The sequence below is a fragment of the Mustela erminea genome, chromosome X (genome assembly GCF_009829155.1).
Source record: "Mustela erminea isolate mMusErm1 chromosome X, mMusErm1.Pri, whole genome shotgun sequence".
In the NCBI taxonomy this organism is placed as follows: domain Eukaryota; kingdom Metazoa; phylum Chordata; class Mammalia; order Carnivora; family Mustelidae; genus Mustela; species Mustela erminea.
This window is the reverse complement of record NC_045635.1, coordinates 125,720,911-125,740,018: the sequence shown is the minus strand read 5'-3', so window position 1 is coordinate 125,740,018 and position 19,108 is coordinate 125,720,911. Positions and strand designations below refer to the sequence as shown.

At 43.4% G+C, this 19,108-nt stretch overlaps 1 protein-coding gene across 4 annotated transcripts in view; it reads right to left on the bottom strand.

Moving 5' to 3' along the window:
* The window catches only part of MAMLD1 (mastermind like domain containing 1), a 108,392-nt gene that overhangs the window by 51,875 nt on the left and 37,409 nt on the right, over window positions 1-19,108 (bottom strand). For 3 of the 4 annotated variants that reach the window (XM_032329944.1, XM_032329946.1, XM_032329943.1), the window contains exon 2: window positions 632-790. The exons of the other annotated variant lie outside the window; for it this stretch is intronic. In XM_032329944.1, coding sequence (XP_032185835.1) covers window positions 632-727 — 96 coding nt within the window. In that variant the 5' untranslated portion in view covers window positions 728-790. The remainder of the gene's footprint in view (window positions 1-631; window positions 791-19,108) is intronic. 4 annotated transcript variants of the gene reach the window in all.

Genomic DNA, 19,108 nt, shown 5'->3' with positions numbered 1-19,108 from the left:
TAGACTGGTGATGTTGCAGGCTTTTAACGTCAAATTCAACTAACCAGCAGCTCTCGGGGTCCCTTCTTTTGTCCTGGCTCCTAGAACTACTGCTGGAAGCCCTAGCCCTTAGTTTCAGACACATAGATGAGGTCTGGGTTCCAAGGAAGGAAAGGTGAAATTTGTCAAGTGGGCTTTTAAAAGGACACCAGAGCCAGAGAGTTTGAATGGGAATCTCTTTCTGTGCCCTATTCACTGGCTTCCTGTTCTCAGTGGTACTAGGAAGTGAACGCAATATTATCTAGTGTCTGTCAGTTCCACATTCCTTGTTTCTGTTAAGAGAAAAAGAAGGCTTTACTTCCCGCACGCTCTTCCTTTCTTTCTAGTTGAAGGGGTGCAGTGCAGAGCTCACTAGACTGGGAGTCGAGAGGGATCCTTGGACCGTATTTCCTGCTCTTCCAGAAATTCGTAAGGGGCAAGGTCAGCTCATCTCCTACATCTTTTCTAGGTCAGATTCTAGTTCCTTGTATTTTGGGTTGGTTCCCTGCCAACAAGTTTGCACACAGAATTTCAATAACACATCATCTCATGTTCAAGTTTAAGATAAGAAGCATTCAACACCCCCCTCCCCCCCAATAGCCCATTGTCTGACCGATTCCTGGAGCTTTCTGGGCTCCTGACGATTTCCCACCGTGCCGAAATGGGGAACCATGCTCTTGATTACAAGCCGACTTTTCCATTCATCCATTGTTTGACCTGCAATTTTATTCTTGACTCTCCAAGGCGCTTCCCAAACGACCTAGACACAGGGCTTAGGGAGACAAAAAGTACACTGTCTTTCAGATATGAAGATGAGACCACCAACCGCGAGAATCACAGACTTTCCCTCTGAGGACAGGTTTGGGTGGAGTCAGCCACATTCCCTTTCATGTCTCTCTCCCCACCCCACCCCCCTCATTGAGCCCCTTCCCACCCCCAGGGATGGAGGCACTTCTGTGAAGCAGTTGGCTGGGATGAGATGGCAGTCCCTGGCTATGAGGCAGAGCGGAATTCACTGGAGAGTGGAAGGATGGGTGGAGAAGCAGCCTGACGTAACTAAAATAACACTAGGTTTAAAGGCAGGGAATGAGGATCTTGGGTCTGCTTTTTCGTGCATGCAGTATGCAGTGAGATCTGGGGAAAGACTCTTCTGTTCTCTGTCACAATTTTCTTACGTGAAAACCACGGTGGTTGGATCAGGTGATGGCTTAAGGCCCCTCCCACTCTCCTAGAGTAAGACTTACGGTGCACTGAAGGAGCAGCTCCCAACTCTGGCCCCATTAGCACCCAGCCAAGTTAGCTAACAGTTTAGAACCTGACAGTCAGTGGAAGGAAGCAGTGGGTGTTGGAAGGGGCTCATGAAACTCTGGTGTACTGGTTTACACAAAACTAACCAAGCAGATGGTGACATGTCTACTCCAGTGCACACCTGCCATGACAGATAAGCAGACCTGTGCTAAACCAAGTAAAGCTTTTTTTTTTTTTTTCATTTTATTTTGTTTCATTTCTTTTTGTCTTTCATGATAGAGACATGAAATAAGAGCTCTGTTAAGGCATTCATATATGAGGGAAGATCTCCTTCTTGGAAATCCTCTTGGCAGTATAGAATCGGGCACAAAATTGTCCACATCAAGACTTCTGCCTTTGGGAAAATGGAAATGTCCTCTTCCCATTTTCCCACTGAGTACAACTAAAACCTCTGGACATTATACATAAAACCAACATAAGAAGACCCGGAAAGTGGAGAGATGAAGGGACCTTGGGACCTGAGGAACAATGTGGTGGTGAGTTCTCTGGGTTTTTGCCTCATAGATCTCAGACACAGACCTGAAGAAGCTGGCAACCCCAAAATGACAATAGACACTGACGAAAATTCCCCAACAAAAGCTTACTCTCTCTAGCTAAAGGACCAAAAAGGGGACAGCCCACAGAGGCAGAACATATTTATACAAGAACTTCTCTAATTCAGCTAAACACCACAGGAAAAAGGGTGGTCCCATCAAGTCCCAACATCAGAGGCCAAGTGGGGGACTAGACTCTACCCCAGCCCAGCAGTTATGATTTATTTCTCCCTGTCCCCAAAAAGGTAGTATAGGAGGAGGCCTAATAGAGAGTCAGGACCTTTGCACCTGCATAGTGGTAATGAGTCCACATCCCATCATTGTCAATGTCAGTGGAGGTCACATGGGGAACAGTGATGAGGCACTACTATCGATCCCAGCCAGGATGGGATCAGTAAAAGCCTAGGAGGGAGCTAGAATTCTCACTAATACCCAGCAGTAATGAGGAACCCCAACCTCCTTGGTGTTAATGAAGGCTAAGTGGGGAACCTGGTAGAAATGAGATGGTGACCCTGTTCCCTGCCAAAGCATTGTCAGAGGAAGTCCACTAAAACAGAAGATCTAAATAAGTGCTGAAATAAGAGAGTTCTCTTATTTTATCTCAACCCAGAATCTTATACCTAGAGAAAATATGCTTCAGGTATGGAAGGGAAATCAAGATATTTTGAGATAAAGAAAAACTCAAAGGATTTATTAGTAACAGACCACTCCTAAGAGGATGGATAAGGGATGTCCTCTAACCAGAAAGGAAGTGATCAAAGAGGGAATTTTGGACACCACCAAAGAAGAATGAAAAATGGAAAGAAAAAAATATGGGTAAATATAATAGACTTTCTTTCTTTCAAGTTTTCTAAATTATATCTGATAGCTGAAGCACCAATTATAACATTGCATGTTGTGGTTCTAAATGTTATATGGAAGAAATATTTAACATAATTACATTATAAACGGGAGGGTAAAGAGCAGAAGGAAAGAGAAGTAAGGTTTCCATACTTCAATCACACTGGTAAAATATTGACATCAGTAGACTATTACAGGTTATGTATATATGACATAATACCTAGAGTAACCACTAAAAATGGCATACAAAAAGATGCATGCAAAAATGCTGTACATGAATCATCAAATGGAATTTCAAAAACTGTTCAAGTAACCTATAGGAAGTCTGGACAAAGAAAATAAAGAAACAAAAAACAAAACAAACAAGATAAAAATAAATTGGTAGACTTAAGCATTAACTACCAGTAAGTTCATTAAAACGCAAATGATCCAGGGACTCTGGGTGGCTCAGTTGGTTAAGCATTTGACTTCGGCTCAGGTCATGATCTCAGGGTCCTGGGAACAAGCCCTGCACTGGGATCCCTGCTCAGCAGGGAGTCTGCTTGTCCCTCTCCCTCTGTCCCTGCCCCTACTTGTGCTCACTCTCTCTCTCTCTCACTCTCTCTCAAATAAATAAAATGTTTTTAAAAATGAAAATGATTTAAATCTACCAATTAAAAGACAAACATTGGCAGAGTGAAAAAACAACATGATCCAATTATATGCTGTCTGTGAGATGCTCATCTCAAATATAATGATATGAACAGGTTGAAAGTAAAAGGTGAAAAAGATATATCATGTAAATGGTAATAAAAAAATAGTTATGGGGTAGCCCTGGTATTTGCAGATAAAGTAAACTTCAGAACAAAGAAAATTACCAGAGACAGAAAGGGGCATTACATAATGATAAAAGAGTCAATCCACCAAGAAGACATAGTTATTCTAATTGTGCACACACCAAACAACAGAACTGCATGACATATGAACCAAAAATCAAAAGAACTGAAAGGAGAAATAGAAAAATTCTCATTTATAGTGGAGACTTCAACTTCCTCTCTCAACAACTCATGGAACTAGAGAATAAACACAAAGAAATCAACAACATCATCATCTAACAGGATCTAACTGACATTTAGAGAACACTCCATCAAAAAAAAAAAAAAGAAAAGAAAACAGTAAAATTTGCGTTCTTTTCAAGCACTCAAGGAATATATATCAAGATGAACTTATTCTGGACAATAAAACAATCCATAAACATTTAAAGAATTGAGAGTTCTCTGACTATAATGGGACCAAATTAGGAAACAACAATAGAAAAACAATAGGAAAATCTCTAAACACTTGGAAACTAAGCAACGCATTAAAAAAAAATTACGCATCAAAGAGAAGTTCTCAAGACAAATTTTAAAAATAATAGGGATGCCTGGGTGGCTCAGTTGATTAATCATCTGATTCTCAATCTCAGCTCAGGTCTTGATCTCAGGGTCATTTGTTCAAGCTCCATGTTGGGCATGGAGTCTACTTAAAAACAATTGAACTTAATGAAAACAAAAATACAATATATCAAAATTTGTAGGACACAGGTAAAGCTAGAGGGAAATTTACCGTACTAAATGCTCACAATAGAAATTCAGGAGAATTCTAAAAACAATGAATTACCAACTAAGGAACCAAGGAAAAGAAGAGCAAAATAAATCTAAAACAAACAAGAAGAAGGGAATATCAAGAATAGATGCTGCTATTGAAATTATATTGAAGGGGGCACCTGGGTGGCTCAGTGGGTTAAGCTTCTGCCTTCGGCTCAGGTCATAATCCCAGGGTCCTGGGATAGAGCCCCACATTGGGCTCTCTGCTCAGCAGGGAGCCTGCTTCCTCCTCTCTCTCTGCCTGCCTCTCTGCCTGCTTGTGATCTCTGTCTGTCAAATAAATAAATAAAATCATAAAAAAAATTATGCTGAAAACAGAAAATAAATGAAGCCCAGTGGGGCAAAGGTGGTTTTTAGGAAATAAAATATATAATTGACAAGCATCTAGAAAGACTAACAAAGGGAAAAGAGAGAAGAGACAAATGACCAGTATTGAAATGAAAAAGGGAATATTACTACTGATTCTGTAGACATGTAAAGAGTAATAAGAAAATACTATAAGCATCTCTACCCATGCAAATTTGGAAATTAGATGAAATGAGCCAATTATTCTAAAAGCACAAACTACCAAAATTAGCCAAATATAATTATTAAAGGAATTAAATTCATAATTTAAAAAAACCTCCAGAAATTGAAAACTCCAGGCTCAGACAGTTTCACTAGAATTATACCAATAGTTTAAAGAATAATTAGCACCAATTCTTCATAATCTCTTCAGAAAACAGAAGAAAAGGGGGCACTTCCCAAATCATTGTGTTATCCTGACAGTAAAGATGAAGAATGTGCAAAGAAGTCTACAGACTAATATTTCTCAGGCACATAAACACAAAAATCCATAACAAAGTTTTAGCAGTTTATGAGAATTACACATTCTGATCAAGTCAGGTTTATTCTAGGGATGCAGGGATGGTTTGATATTCAAAGGTGAACATGCATTATCCACCATATTAATAAGCAAAATAATAAAAACCATGTGATCACCTCAAAAATATTAAAAAAGAACAAAGTTGGAGGAGTCACACTTTGCAGTTTTAAAACGTACTACAAAATGACAATAATCAAAACGGTGCACTACTGGCATAAAGACAAACATATATGCCAATGGAATACACTTGAGAATCCAGAAATAAAGCCATAGATCTATGGCCAATTGATTTTCAAAAAGGGTGTCAAGACTATTCGGTAGAAGAAACACTAGTCTCTTAACAAATGGATAGTCACATGCAAAAAAATGAAGTTGGACCCCCTACATCACACCGTATTTGAAAATCAATTCAAAATGGACCAACCTAAACACAGTAGCTAAAACTATAAAATATGTGGAAGAAAACATAAGGGAAAATCTTTATACCATTGGATTTGGCAATGGATTCTTAGATATGACACCAAAAGCATGAGCAACAACAACAAAATAGATAAACTAGACTTCATCAAAATTAAGAGTGTCAAAAGGACATTATCAAGAAAGTAAGAAGACAGCCCACAGAGTAAGAGAAAACTATTGCAAACCATATATTTGATAAAGATCCAGCATGACTTAGAATATATAAAGAACTCTTACAACTCAACCATGAAAAGACAAGCAATACAATCTAAAAAATGGACTAAAGACTTGAATAGACCTTTCTCCAAAGAAGATACACTTTTGGCCAACAAGCCTATGTAAAGATGCTTAGTAGTAGTAGGCCTTAAGGAAATACAAATCAAAACTTGATATACCACTTCCCACTCATTAGGATAGCATAATTAAAGAAAGGAAAATAATGAGTGTTGAATGTGGAGAAATCGGAACCCGTGTACATTCCTGATGGGAATTTAAATATTACAGGTGCTGTAGAAAACAGTTTGGCAATTGTTCAAAAAGTCAAATGTACAATTACCATCTGACCCTGTAATCCTACTCCTAGGTATATATCCAAAAGAACCAAAAATAGACACTCATACACTTTCACACAATCCTCTTAAGTTCATCATCCATGATAACCAAAAGGTGGAAATAACCCAAATGTCCATCGGTGTGTGAACGGATAAACAAATTCGTACAACCATACCATGGACTGTTACCGACAAAGGCCAGGACATGGATGAAACTTGACAACACGCTACTAAATGAAAAGAAGCCTGCTGTGAAAAGTCCCATATTGTATGAAGTTATGTGAAATGTCCAGAATAGGTAAATCCATAGAGACAAAATCAGATTGGTGTTTGATAGGGGCTGGGGGAAGGGAAGAATGAAGAATGCTTAATGAGTAGAGGGTTTTATTTCAGGGTGATGTAAATGTTTAGGGACTAGATAGAGGTAATGTTTTAGTACATTGTGAATGCATTAAATGACACTAAATTGGTAATGCGACTTTCATCTTTAAGAAAATAGTGACCACACTAAATATTGACCATGATGGGAGAAACTGGATCACTCATACTTTGCTGGTAGGAATGAAAAAGTAACTCGGCAAAAACAGTCTCTGCAAAACTCTTTGGCAGTTTCTTTAAAAACTAAACACACGACCATTGGATGACCCAGCAACTGAACTCCTGGATAGTTATCCCAGAGGAATGAAGACTTGCGTTCATACAAAATTTTGCAAATGAGTGTTTAGAATAGCTTTATTCGTAATAGCCAAACAAGGGAAGCAACCCAGAAGTCCTTCGATGGGTGTATGGTTAAACCAACAATATAAAGACATGGCTGCTGATCTAGACAGTGACCTGGATCAATATGCAGAGAATTACACTGTGTGAAAAAAGCCAAGCCCCCAAATTTACATATTTCATAATTTCCTTTATATAACAATCTTAAAATGACAAAACCGTAGAAGTGGACTGATTAGTGGTTGCCAACGGTTAAGGAAGGAGTGAGTGTGGGAGGGAAGTGGATGTATCCACAAACGGGCAACATGAGGGATTCATGTGGTGATGGGAATGTTCTGTACCTTGGCTGTACCAATGTCAGCATCCTGCTTATGATATCGTATCATAGTTTTGCAAGATGTTATCATTAGGGGAAGTTGGCTGAAGGATACATGGGACCTATTTGGATTATTTCTTACAACTGAATGTTCATTTATAATGATCTTGAAGCAAAAAACTTCTATTAAAACATGATCATATCATTTGATGCATGAAAAGCACTTCACAAAAATCAACATCCATTTGTGATAAAAACTTTCAGAAAACCAGGAGTAGAGGGGAACTTCCTCAACTCAATAAAGGACATCTGTAATAAACCTATAGCTAACAACACACTTAATGATTAAAGAATAAATGCCTTCCCTATAAGACTGTTAACAAGGCAAGAATTTCTGCTCTCATCACTGCTTTTATCAAATCAATATGCTGGACCCCTTAAACTTATACAATGTTGTATGTCAAATGTATCTCAATTTAAAAAACCCAAAACAAAAACATAGTACTGGGAACTTCTAGCTGGCCCATTAAGCTAAGAAAATGAAATGAAAGACATACGTGTTAGAAAAGGAGAAGTAAAATTATTTCTATTTGCAGTTGGCACAATTGTCTATGTGAAAAACCTTAAGAAATTTACAAAGAAACTCACAGAACCAAGAAGAGAGTTGAGGAAGGTCTTGGGATACAAGATCAATGAATAAAAGGATTGTGTGGTATTGGCAGAGGGACAGACACGCAGATAAATTAAATAGAACAGAGAACCAAAAAAAGACCCACACAAATACACCTGATTTTTGGCAAAAGTGCAAAAGCAATCTGGTGCGCCCAATAGCATTTTTAACACAGGGTTCTGGAGGAAGTGAACATCTATAGACAAAAAAATGAACATCAATCTCAACCTTATCCCTTACACAAAAATTAGCTCAAAATGGACCATGGAGTTAAATGTAACAGTCAAACTATATGTGTTTCAGGGAAAAAGTAGGAGAAAATATGTAGGAGATAAAGCTAGGCAAAATGTTCTTTCTCATATTTGATACCAAAAGCATGACCCATGAAAAGAAAGATAGACAAATCAGACCTTATTGAAAATACAATTTTTGCTCTATGAAAAGACCCTGTGAATAGAATGAAAAAAACAAGTTACAGACTGGGAGTAAGTATGTGTTACCTCATATCTGATAAAGGACTAGTATCTAGAATATATAAAGAATCTCCACACTCAATGGTAGGAAGACAAACTACTACTATCCAAATAGAAAATGGGCAAAAGATGTGAAAAGACATTATACTGTCAAGTTCGTACAGGTGGCAAATAAGCACATACAAAGATGTTCAATATCAATAACCATTAGAGAATAGCAAATTAAAATCTCAATGCAATTCTCCTACATACCTATCAGAATAGCTAAAATAAAAAATGGCCACAATGACAAAAACAGGTGATGATGTCGAGAAGCTGCTGGTGGGAATGCAAAATGGTACAGACACTCTGTAAGATTGTTCAGTAGTTTCTTCTAAGAGTAAGCATACAAGTATCAGAGGACAGAGCAATTGCATTCCAGGGTCATTTATCCCAAAAAAAATGAAAATGTATGTCCACACTAAAGACCCATAATGAGACTCATTAGGAAAAAACCCACAGCAATATTGATTTCCTGGTTTTGATATTATAAAACTGGGATATAAGGTGTAACCACAGGAGACCTCTGTACCATGTTTGCAATTTCCCCTGAATCTGTCATTACTTCAAAATAAGCCACGAACTGCTATTCAGAACAGATGTCAAAGTCCACATCCAGGGGGACACCAATTCTTCTTCTGGCTTCTGGGACATGTCCGAAGGAATGTTCGTTTTTAAAGCAACATACAGAAGTTTGTACAGACCTTTTTATTCTTCAAAAAACAATTACCACCCAAATCTTTCTTGAGTGTTTTAGGGATTGAGCCCAAGGCCTTGGCTGTGACCTCACTCAAATACTAAGGTCTGGGGACAAAATGGCATAAAACGTACAATGCACCCAAAGAAAACTGGAAAAAAGAGACCCCATTTTCCACAGAGGCCATCACTAACTCCCTGGCCCGGCATCTGGAGCCCGTGTGGGGGACGGAGGCTGGGATCTTATTTCAGGGCTGGCAACACAAAACCTATCCACATCAAACAAGCTACCCATTCAGCTCTAAAGAAAAAAGGCAAAAAAAAAAAAAAAAAAAAAGCCGCTATTGCTTTTAAAGACTCCACTCCACTGATTTCTTGTCCTGCCCCTTTGTGGCTCCCAGCAGCCAACGTAAAGGGGACAAGTAGGGGTAATGGCCAGAGCTTCCAGAACAAAGACTTGATTCTCTGGTCCTCGGTAGCAGCCTACTGGCCCAGCACCACATCAGAGCCCTTGGGTACTGGCTGGACCAGGGCTGGAGAGCACAGCCAATCCGCGGAGTGGGGGAGATGCTGGTAGGAGGTCCCCGCCTGGAAATGGCCTTTGTTTGGTCCAAGTCAGAAGGGGTGTCCCACCCCCAGCATATCAGCCTTGGGCCTTGGTCTCGGTTCTTCTTTCCCTCTAGATGAACCCAGGCCTGAGAAACAGCGCTTGGGCAGACCTTTCTGTCCACAGCAGGGGCTCTGCCACCTATCCACCCCTGAGGCCCACCTGGGCCCCTAGTCCCCTGGCAATGCCCATGAGCACCTATTAGGGAAGCCTATGGCCCTTGCATAAAAGGCAACCAACTCCCAGCATTTGTTCTTACCCAAGCATGGTCCAGGGCTGTAGATGTACCCCGGAGCCATCTGCCACACACACTTTGGATTTCATTCCCACAAATCCACGTATATTCAACGTTCCACTTCATACATATCTATGTTTGGCTTCCATACAGAAAGAAAACGTGCCCCATCCTCACCCCTATCCCCACGGGCACAGGCTACAAAGTCAGAAAGCACATGTTTTGTGACTTTGTAGCCTGTGCCCATGGGGATCGTGGTGAGGCAAGGGGTTATTGTCTTCCACCTCAACTTCAGAACAGAAGCCTGTGGCTCTGGCTCTAAGCACATACCTGGGAGCCCCTGGCCACCCACCCCAGTGCTCCAAAGGCACACTAGTACCTCTGCGGTTTTCGCTGGCTCACCCCTCCCCGTGTTAGCCATGCCTCTAGTGCCTGACTTCTTGCTTCCCGGGTCTGTGGAGTCTGCCAGATCCCTTATGTCCACCTCCAAGTGCCAGCTGGGGCCAGTTTTACCTTGCTGCCACCTGGCTGCAGGCATGCCTGAGGAAGGAAACAAGGAGCCAAGTTATAGGCACTTGGCAAGGAAGGAAGAGGAGCATGAGGATATTGCTGGGGCATCCCTGAAGGCCTGAAATCTTCTTTAAAAGCACAAAGGAGGGGCATTGGGTGGCTCAGTTGGTGAAGCATCTGCCTGCAGCTCAGGTCATGGTCCCAGGATCCTGAGATCAGGTCCCAAGTTGGACTCCCTGCTCATCAGAGAGCCTTTTTCTTCTTCCCCAACTCCTGGTACTCTCTCTCTCTCTCAAATAAATAAATACAATCTTAAAAAAAAAGCACAAGGAGTTTTGCCCCCAGCCCCTAGCAGCTCAGTCAGGAAGAGCCTTGGGCTTCAGACTGGAAGGTCCAAACAGCATGCTGCACTGCAAAGCCAAGCTGAGTGTCTACTTCTCGGGTGCACTGACAGACCTGAGTGTGTCCGCCAACTTGACTGCTTCTTCCCCTGTATCCCCTGGATGGGGCGAGGATGAGGAGAGACTCAGCCACTCCCAGGAGACCCCTGAGGTCACAGTGTCCTATCATGAGGCTCCAGGTTGTTGGGCAGATTTTTGGTTCAGGAGGAGGAGGTCTTCTTTCTCTGGGGAGGGTCTTCATTTTTTCAAGGGTGAAATTTAGCCCCCAAAGCAAAGAAAGACCCAAAAGATTTCCAGGTTTCAAATGGGTTTGTGGATGGACACATCTGCAATGCTGATGGATAAATAATTCAAATCTGTTTCCAAACATGCACACGGTGCTATAGGTTGAATTGTGTCTCCTTCCCATATTTCACAATGTGGCTTTATTTGCAAATAGGGTCACTGCAGGTGTCAGGAGTTAAGACGAGGTCACCCTGGAGTAGGATGGGCCCCTAATTCGCTAGGACTGATGTCCTTATTGAAAGGGGGCATTTGGACCCAGAGGCATGGGTAAAGGGAAAATGTCATGTGAAGATGGCAGTGATGCTGCCACAAGCCAAGGGACCACCATGCTCTAGAAGAGAGAGCAGGAATAGGCCCTTCCGTGGCCCCTTCTGAGGGAGTGCAGCCCTCCTGACACTTTGATCTCAGACTTCTACTTCCTAGAGCTGTGAGATAACAGATGTATGTGTGTTTTAAGGCACCCTGTCTATGGAATTTTTGTTATGGCATCCCCAACAAACTCACACACTGGGGACAAAAATGTAGGGGAAGGCACAAGTGCTGGCAAGGACTGGCCTGTGTCCACAGCACAGCACACTCCCTGGTACTCTGAGCTCCTGGGCTGGCTTACTGTTCTGAGATGAAAGATTATCTCTCATTAGGATGACTAAGAGCTGGAGTGTTCACAGCCCAGGGCAGTTTTTGGCTCTAGGCACTTAAAGAACACTCAGATCTGGACTCTTATTTCTCTGCCCACCCCACTAACCTGAAGCCAGGGGTCATCCTACTTCTTCCAGGTGGCTCTGAACCAAACCACCAGACACAACGCTTTGCTCATGGGAAACAGTTTATAAAATTTTGTAGACAAAACTGGGGGCTGGGGGCAGGGGCATGTGGGACTGGAAAAGAAGCAAGGACACGAAGGGAAGGAGGATTCCCTTGGCTTGATGTTTGGCTGCACACAGACCCAGAAGCTAAGGCCATGCCTATCTTCCAGATTTCTAGGCCAGATGGTGGGAAGTGTGGGGCTGCTGATAGGCAGAGATAGCACATGATGAACAGACCCCCAAGCTCACTGCCATCCACCATGGCCACTGTGGCTGCTGATCATAGCAGGTCACCCTGCTCTAAAAGGTACTGGCTAACTGTTCATAATTACTATCTGCTACTCACAATCTTGGTGTTAAACTGGGCGTGAGTCAAGTAGGATGCCCTGGTTCCAGTAGGATTCAGGTTCCAGTAGGTTTCAGTAGGATTCAGACCCAGGCTGGAGACAGGCAGGTCAAGGGTTAAAGAGGTCAGGCTTCTAGCTAATAGTACAGGCAGGATTTTGGAGCCCAATGACAGGCCCTGAAGTTGGAAGGCCGGCTTCTCAGTCATGAGTTATGGGGCTCTGGAGAGGCACCAACCATGAGCCAGGCATCTGGCTTGGCAATTTACACAGCATTTCTATTGGCTCTCTCCAACCTTCCTACACAGTACACATGAAGAGCTCCCTTTGTGTCCCCATCACGCATGGCGGAAAGTACTTTTCTAACATTTGGCTCCCCTGTGGTCTGTAAGCCCTCCGAGGGAAGGAAAGATGGCTTACATGTGCTTCTCTATAGAATTCAGAGCACAGTAGGAGGTCAGGAACTATCTTCTGGATGCATCCACAAAGTGGATTCGAGCTTGGGTGGAAGGTTTGACTAGAAACCCCTAAAGCAGTCCTTCAGCCTAGAGCCTTCATGATGTGGTATGTTGGAGCCCATGTGTCCTTAGGAACTCATAACACATCCTTCATTCTGTCCATTTATAAGGACTGCTTTGACAGTGAGAAGAGCTGCAAGGCATGTAATTATCGCCTCGTGCTAATAAGTATATCAGTGTTCTAAAACACTGTTTTTACTTTTTAAAAGTTGACTTTGAAAAAGCCCAAAGTGATTCGGAAAAATTGGAATCCTCAAATATTGCTGGTGGGAATGTGAAATGGTGCAGCCACTCCGGAAAACAGTTTGGCAGCTGCTGAACAAGTTAAACATAGAGTAGCGATATGATTCGGCAATTCCGCTCCCGGGTGTACATCCAACAGAACTGAAAACACATCTACACAAAAACTTGCACGTGGATCTTCCTAGTAGCACTAGTCACGAGGTTTAAACAACCCAGATGCCCATCAACTGGTGAATGGGGAAGCCAAATGTGGTCTTTCCATTAGACCGAATGTTATTCAACCATGAAAAGGGATGATATGTGACACACACTACGGCATGGAGGAACTTTGGAATCATGTTATTAAGTGAAAGATGCTAGGCACAAGAGACCCTCACATATTATATGATTCCGTTTTTGTGAAATGTCCAGAACAGAAGATTCTATAGAGATAAAAGGAGATTTGTGGTTGCCTAGGGCTGTGGGGAGAGAGGAGAATGTGGAGGAATGGACATGGGTTTCTATTGAGGGGTACAAAAATGTTCTAGAATTAATTGTGAGAATGGTTACACGTGCCTGTGAATACACTGAAACTCATTCACTTGTACACATTCAGAATGAACTGTAGAGTATGTGAATGATATACTAATTGAGCTTTTTTATAAAGCCCAAATTGTTATCATTCCCTCATCTAACTCAGGGTTTTAGAAAGATGTTCCTTTTAGAGAAAGTATGAGTCATCCTGTATTTGGAAGAAAGAAAATTTATATCCTCTTCTCTTTCTTTAAGGTTTTTATTTTAATTCCAGTTGGTTACCAGAGTGTAATATTAGTTTCAGGTGTATGATATAGTGAGTCAACACTTTCATACGTCACTCTGTGCTCATCACAACACGTGGGTTCCTTCGTCCACATCCCCTGTTTCCCTCACCGCCCCCATCTCCATTCTGGTAACCATCAGTGTGTTCTCTAGAGTTAAGAATCTGTTTCTTCCTTCGCGTCTCTCTCTGTTTTCCCTTTGCTCCTTTTTTTTTGCTTCTTAAATTCTGCATATGAGTGAAATCATACAGTACTTGTCTTTCTCTGACTGACTTATTTCACTTTACATAATACGCTCTAGCTCCATCTACATCTTCACAAATGACAAAATTTTGTCCTTTTTTTCATGGCTGAGTAATAGTCCATCATGGATATATACCACCTCTTCTTTGTCCATTCATCTCTCCTCTACTCTTAGTACGACTAACTCCTTGTGAAATGGGATGTCAAAGGGCCTTTTCTCCTGTTGCTGGTGACCTTTCTCCAGTGATCTAGATCATTACTAAAAAGCTTAACCAGGTTGATGTGGACATGATATCTCAAGCTCTGGTTGATTATAATTTTTTAAAAGATTTTATTCATTTATTTGAGAGAGAGAGAGTACAAGCAGCAGGATAGGCCAGCGGAGGGAGAGGGAAAGGCAGGCTCTCTGCCCAGCAGATGGCCCAAATGTGGGGCTCGATCCCAGGACCCCAGGACCATAACCTGAACTAAAGGTAGATGCCCAACCTACTGAGCCACCCAGGTGCCCCAATTATACTTCTGACACAGCCACTGCTGCTACCCAGGAACTCCCCACTTAGCCTCTTTTGGGCTTTGGGATATCATGCCGCTAATGTTAAAAATGCCCCTCCCCATCTAGGTGTCGTGTACCAAAACTGCTTGGGGCCGGGTCTTCCTGGCAAGTACAAATGTCTTGTGGTCCCACAGAGTAGGCCTGGATGGCAAAGTCCTGCTTCAAGGACCCAAAAGTTGTAGAGAGATCTAAAAGTCAGCTGAGAGCACTGTTTCTTCAGTTGGCCCTGCCCTGATGTGGATTTGACTCTGAGACTGAGCAGTGCATGATGGTCACCCATTACGGCAAACAGAGAACAGAGGTTTCTGGAACATGCGGACACCAACAAATTAGGGCAGACCAAGACAGTCTTACAGCAGAGGTGACAACGCTGATCTTGTCACATGATTGACTGCAGCAGGACTAGCCTGTGAGGTGATCTGAGGCCAAGTTTTGTCAAGAGCTCATTTCTGTACTGGACTTGTTCAGCATTATCTTTTCCTGTCACAGACATCACACACTTTGAGAAGGGAAAGAACCCCGGGATTTCGCACGGCTGTGCAAACGAAGGCCGGGCCCACGACGTGCTGCCCCTTCCATGGACTGGATGCCTAGAAGCCCAGTTTCTCTGGGCTTCTCCACAGCAGACTACGCAATTTGGGGTTGTGTTGGAGGGTGTTGGGAAACTGCTCTGGTGTCCTCTGCAGGGCCAGACATGAACATCACACAAGCAGACACGGGTGTGCACAGTTGTACATGCGCATGGAAACACATACACAATCACAAGTATGCAGTCACCTATGTACGTGCGTGCGCGCACACACACACACACAGATGCTGTTGCATTTGCATCCCGAAACACACAGAGACACAGATGCACACAGTCCCACGTGCATACAGAAACAGAGGTACGCAGACACACACAGACACAGACACATGCAGACTGTCTCACAGATAGACACACAGATTTCCCCCCATCTCTGCCCCTGGCAAACACCGTGGCGCTAGGGGCCCTGGAGAGAGTGCTCCCTCTCTAAGCTGGTTCCAGCAGTGGCCGGCAGAGGGAAGAGAGCTGGAGCTGCGCTCCTCCGTTGCAGCCCTGCCTACCGCTTGCCTTAAGGCACACACTCCAGCAAGGTTCATTTCCTCTCGAAATTACTGCCAAAACAGTGTTGTCCGGGAACTTAACATACAAGAGTCACCGACGATGCTGGGCTAGGGAGGAGGAAAGCATGGAGCGCGGTTTGCTTTTGGAGCAACTTCAGAAGGCAAAGCTTCAGGTGCAGAAAGAGCTTGTAAACATGTGCCACGTGGGCCCAGGTGCCTGCCATAACCACAGACAAAGCTGGTGAGTAAAGGTGTGCAGTGTGCTGTTAGCTGGTGGCCGAGGAGAAATCGTGGGTGGAACATGGGAGCCAGGGGACCTGGGCTCCACTTCCATCTTACCCAAATCCCTTGACCTCCACGAACCTCAGGCTCCAGGATCCCCTTTGCTCATAGGATGATTGGTTCTGGACTTCCAGTGGGACTGGGTGGAGCTTGGGTCCTCTCTTTCCGCAGGAAACCACCTCCCCCACTCCCGGATTGCTAAACAAGGAGATCTGGGGGTCAGAGGCCCTAGATCTGAAAGTAGGACATCCCCCTCGGAGGCCAAAGCATTCTAAAAAGAAAGTGGGAGGAGCCAAGGCCACAGCTAACTGGGGAATGTGGGCACTTGTTCTCGGGTGTGGCGAGGAGGTGTCCCCGTAGGTCTGCACTGCACCCTCGGTCCAGCCTTCTATCTCCTGTTACACTGCGGTGGGTCCAACTGAGAAGTTAGCTGTGGCCTTGTCTCCTCCCACTTTCTAACCCTAAGAAGGCAAGCAGAAGGAAGGAGCAAGGCTTAGCCAGTGGCCCGTAGGAGCAGTGAGTTAAAAGAAGGAAAGGAGCAGCCATGTCTTTGAAAATAAAGACCATTATTAGGCCAGAAAAGATCTATGGAGAGCCCATGTTTAAGTTGTCTCCCTTAACACATTCCACTCTTTAGACGGATTTAGAATAATAGGAAAAAACCCTACTGTGACACTCACAGACTTCATGTGAAATCTCGTTTGATGGGAGGAATATGTGCTTTCAGGACTTACTATGATGAAATAAATTCTATCTATTCTTGGAAACGCTTCTTTGCAAATATTTCTGATATTATTTCACAAATGAAAGAAAACAGTCAAGCCTGCTACCACCGTATTTGGAGGAAACAATCTAATTTTCAAGATATTTATCACAACTTGGCAACAATGGCTCTGGCTTCCAAAGAAAGTGGGGAAATTGCTGTGCATTTCGGAAACAGTTCACGAACTTTCCTCCCAGGACACAGTCACCAAGACACAGACGAGCGGGCACAATAAGCAGGCGAGAGAAGGCAATGTGTGCAAAAGCCGGCTCCTGGCTTCTACACAGGCCGAGAGGGAAGACGGACACGAATACTTTCGCAGGCTGCTCTGCTCAATCGCCAAGAGTGAATTTCCACAGTTCAGACTCTATGAGCCGATTTCCAGTGCCAGTCCTATGCCACATTTGCTGCCTTAGAAAACACGAGACCACGCTGCTCTGATCTACCCCAAGTGAAAGAGAGACTGCCAAGTCCCAAGCCAATCTTGAATGCAAGCAACTGACCCATCCCATAAACCCAGATGATAAGACGGACTGCACAAACATCTTTTCTTGATCAAACCTGTCTTGCTGAGACAGAAAAAAACAAACCCATGCCATCAGCTGGAGCTTAACCCTGTGGAGGCCACCTGTGCCATGTGCTAGTTCATCAGGAGGAGGAAGTTTCAGGAAAACGACTGGATGGTGTCGGGCTTAGGAGGCTCACAACTCGAGCTTTTCCTGAGTCCGACCTGATCCGCTGCATTTATTCCTTCTGGACCATTCTCTTCATGATCCGAATCAGGTCCACCTCCAAAACTTCACGAGTCCCTGCTCTAACTCCTTCAAGGGTGGATATAGTTAACTCCATCTTTGGACCAAACACAAATGTACGTTTCTGGGGTTTAAGGGTTCAAAGAGCTAGAGCTCTTCAGTGGAGTGTCCCGCATTACCATCTGTTCACTGTGCACCAAGTTGGTTAGGAATTCAGAAGCATTCCAAACAAACACTTCTGTGCCAAGACTTTGCAGTCCATCCGTCCGGTCAGCCGTCCGCTCATTCATCTAAGCAAGCTGTGTCATCTGTGTCATCCTGATTCATCCTTCCTCTTTTGCTTATACAAAAAAAGGATGAGAGACTTGTGCAGAAGGTACAAGAAAAGAGACACACTTTTCATTCTCTATTGCAGCAAAGTTAAGGTATTGTAAAGTTCTGTTAGCTATACAAACTTAGTGCGTCCAAAAGGTATTGTTTTAATAATATGTACCTTTTAAAATGGTTAAGAAACCTCTGGCAGTTTCTGAAATTAAGTTCTTATTTATTTAAGAAATTTCTTTTTTTTTCTCTTTTTAAAAAAATTTGTTTGATTTATTTCAGAGAGAGAAAGAGGGAGTGGGGGGAGGGGCAGAGGGAGACAATCCTGAAGCAGACTCCCCACTGAGGCAGAGCGCAACGTGGGGCTCAATCCCACGACCCGTGAAATCACCACCTGAGCCAAAACCAAGAATCAGAAGCTCAACCCACTAAGCCACCCAAGCACCTCTAAGAAATTGCTTTTTATGAAAGAGTACCTCTGTTGAGTTTCTCTTGGGTATCGGAAGTTAGAGGGAGTAGCCTGCATATCTACAGAGGCTGATAGAGTCTCAGCTTTCCATTAAAATGTTTCCAACTCTCAGGGCATTTGTCAATATACTCAGAAGAATCAGAATGAAATGTATGCAAGGCTGGGTATTCAGGGTCCTGCATGGGTGTTTATGAAAAACTCTCGGGATACCTGGGTGGCTCAGTGGGTTAAGCATCTGCCTTCGGCTCAGGTCATGATCCCAGGGTCCTGGGATCGAGCCCCACCTCAGTCTCCCTGCTCAGTGGAGAGCCTGCTTCTCCCTCTCATGCTCCCCTGGCTTGTATTCCCTCTCTTGCTGTCTCTTTCTGTGTCAAATAGATAAATAAAGTCTTGAAAAAAAAGAGAAAGAAAAAACTCTGAAGTTGGAGTAAGAGTGCTGGGTTCAAGTCCGGCTCAGGAGGTTGCCGGCTACATGTGTGAACTGAATTCCAGGTTCCAGGGACAGCCATAACGGCAGTTCCACCATCACACCCAGTGGGACATCATGGCCACCGCAGCCTAAGATCATGGTGACATTGCTGGCAGGCTCAGCTCACTGCTAATTACACTGATGTTACGGTCAATTAAAAGTTTACAAGTCCCTAGTTTTTTCGCAAGCCACCGTTCCCTCATCCTACAGTTGGGCAGATGGGTTCACAACCTAGATGTAGGAGCTACCACTTGTCCCTGTTAAATTTCCCATGACAATTTCAAGCTTGTTCAGATCTCTTCAGATCCCAAGTT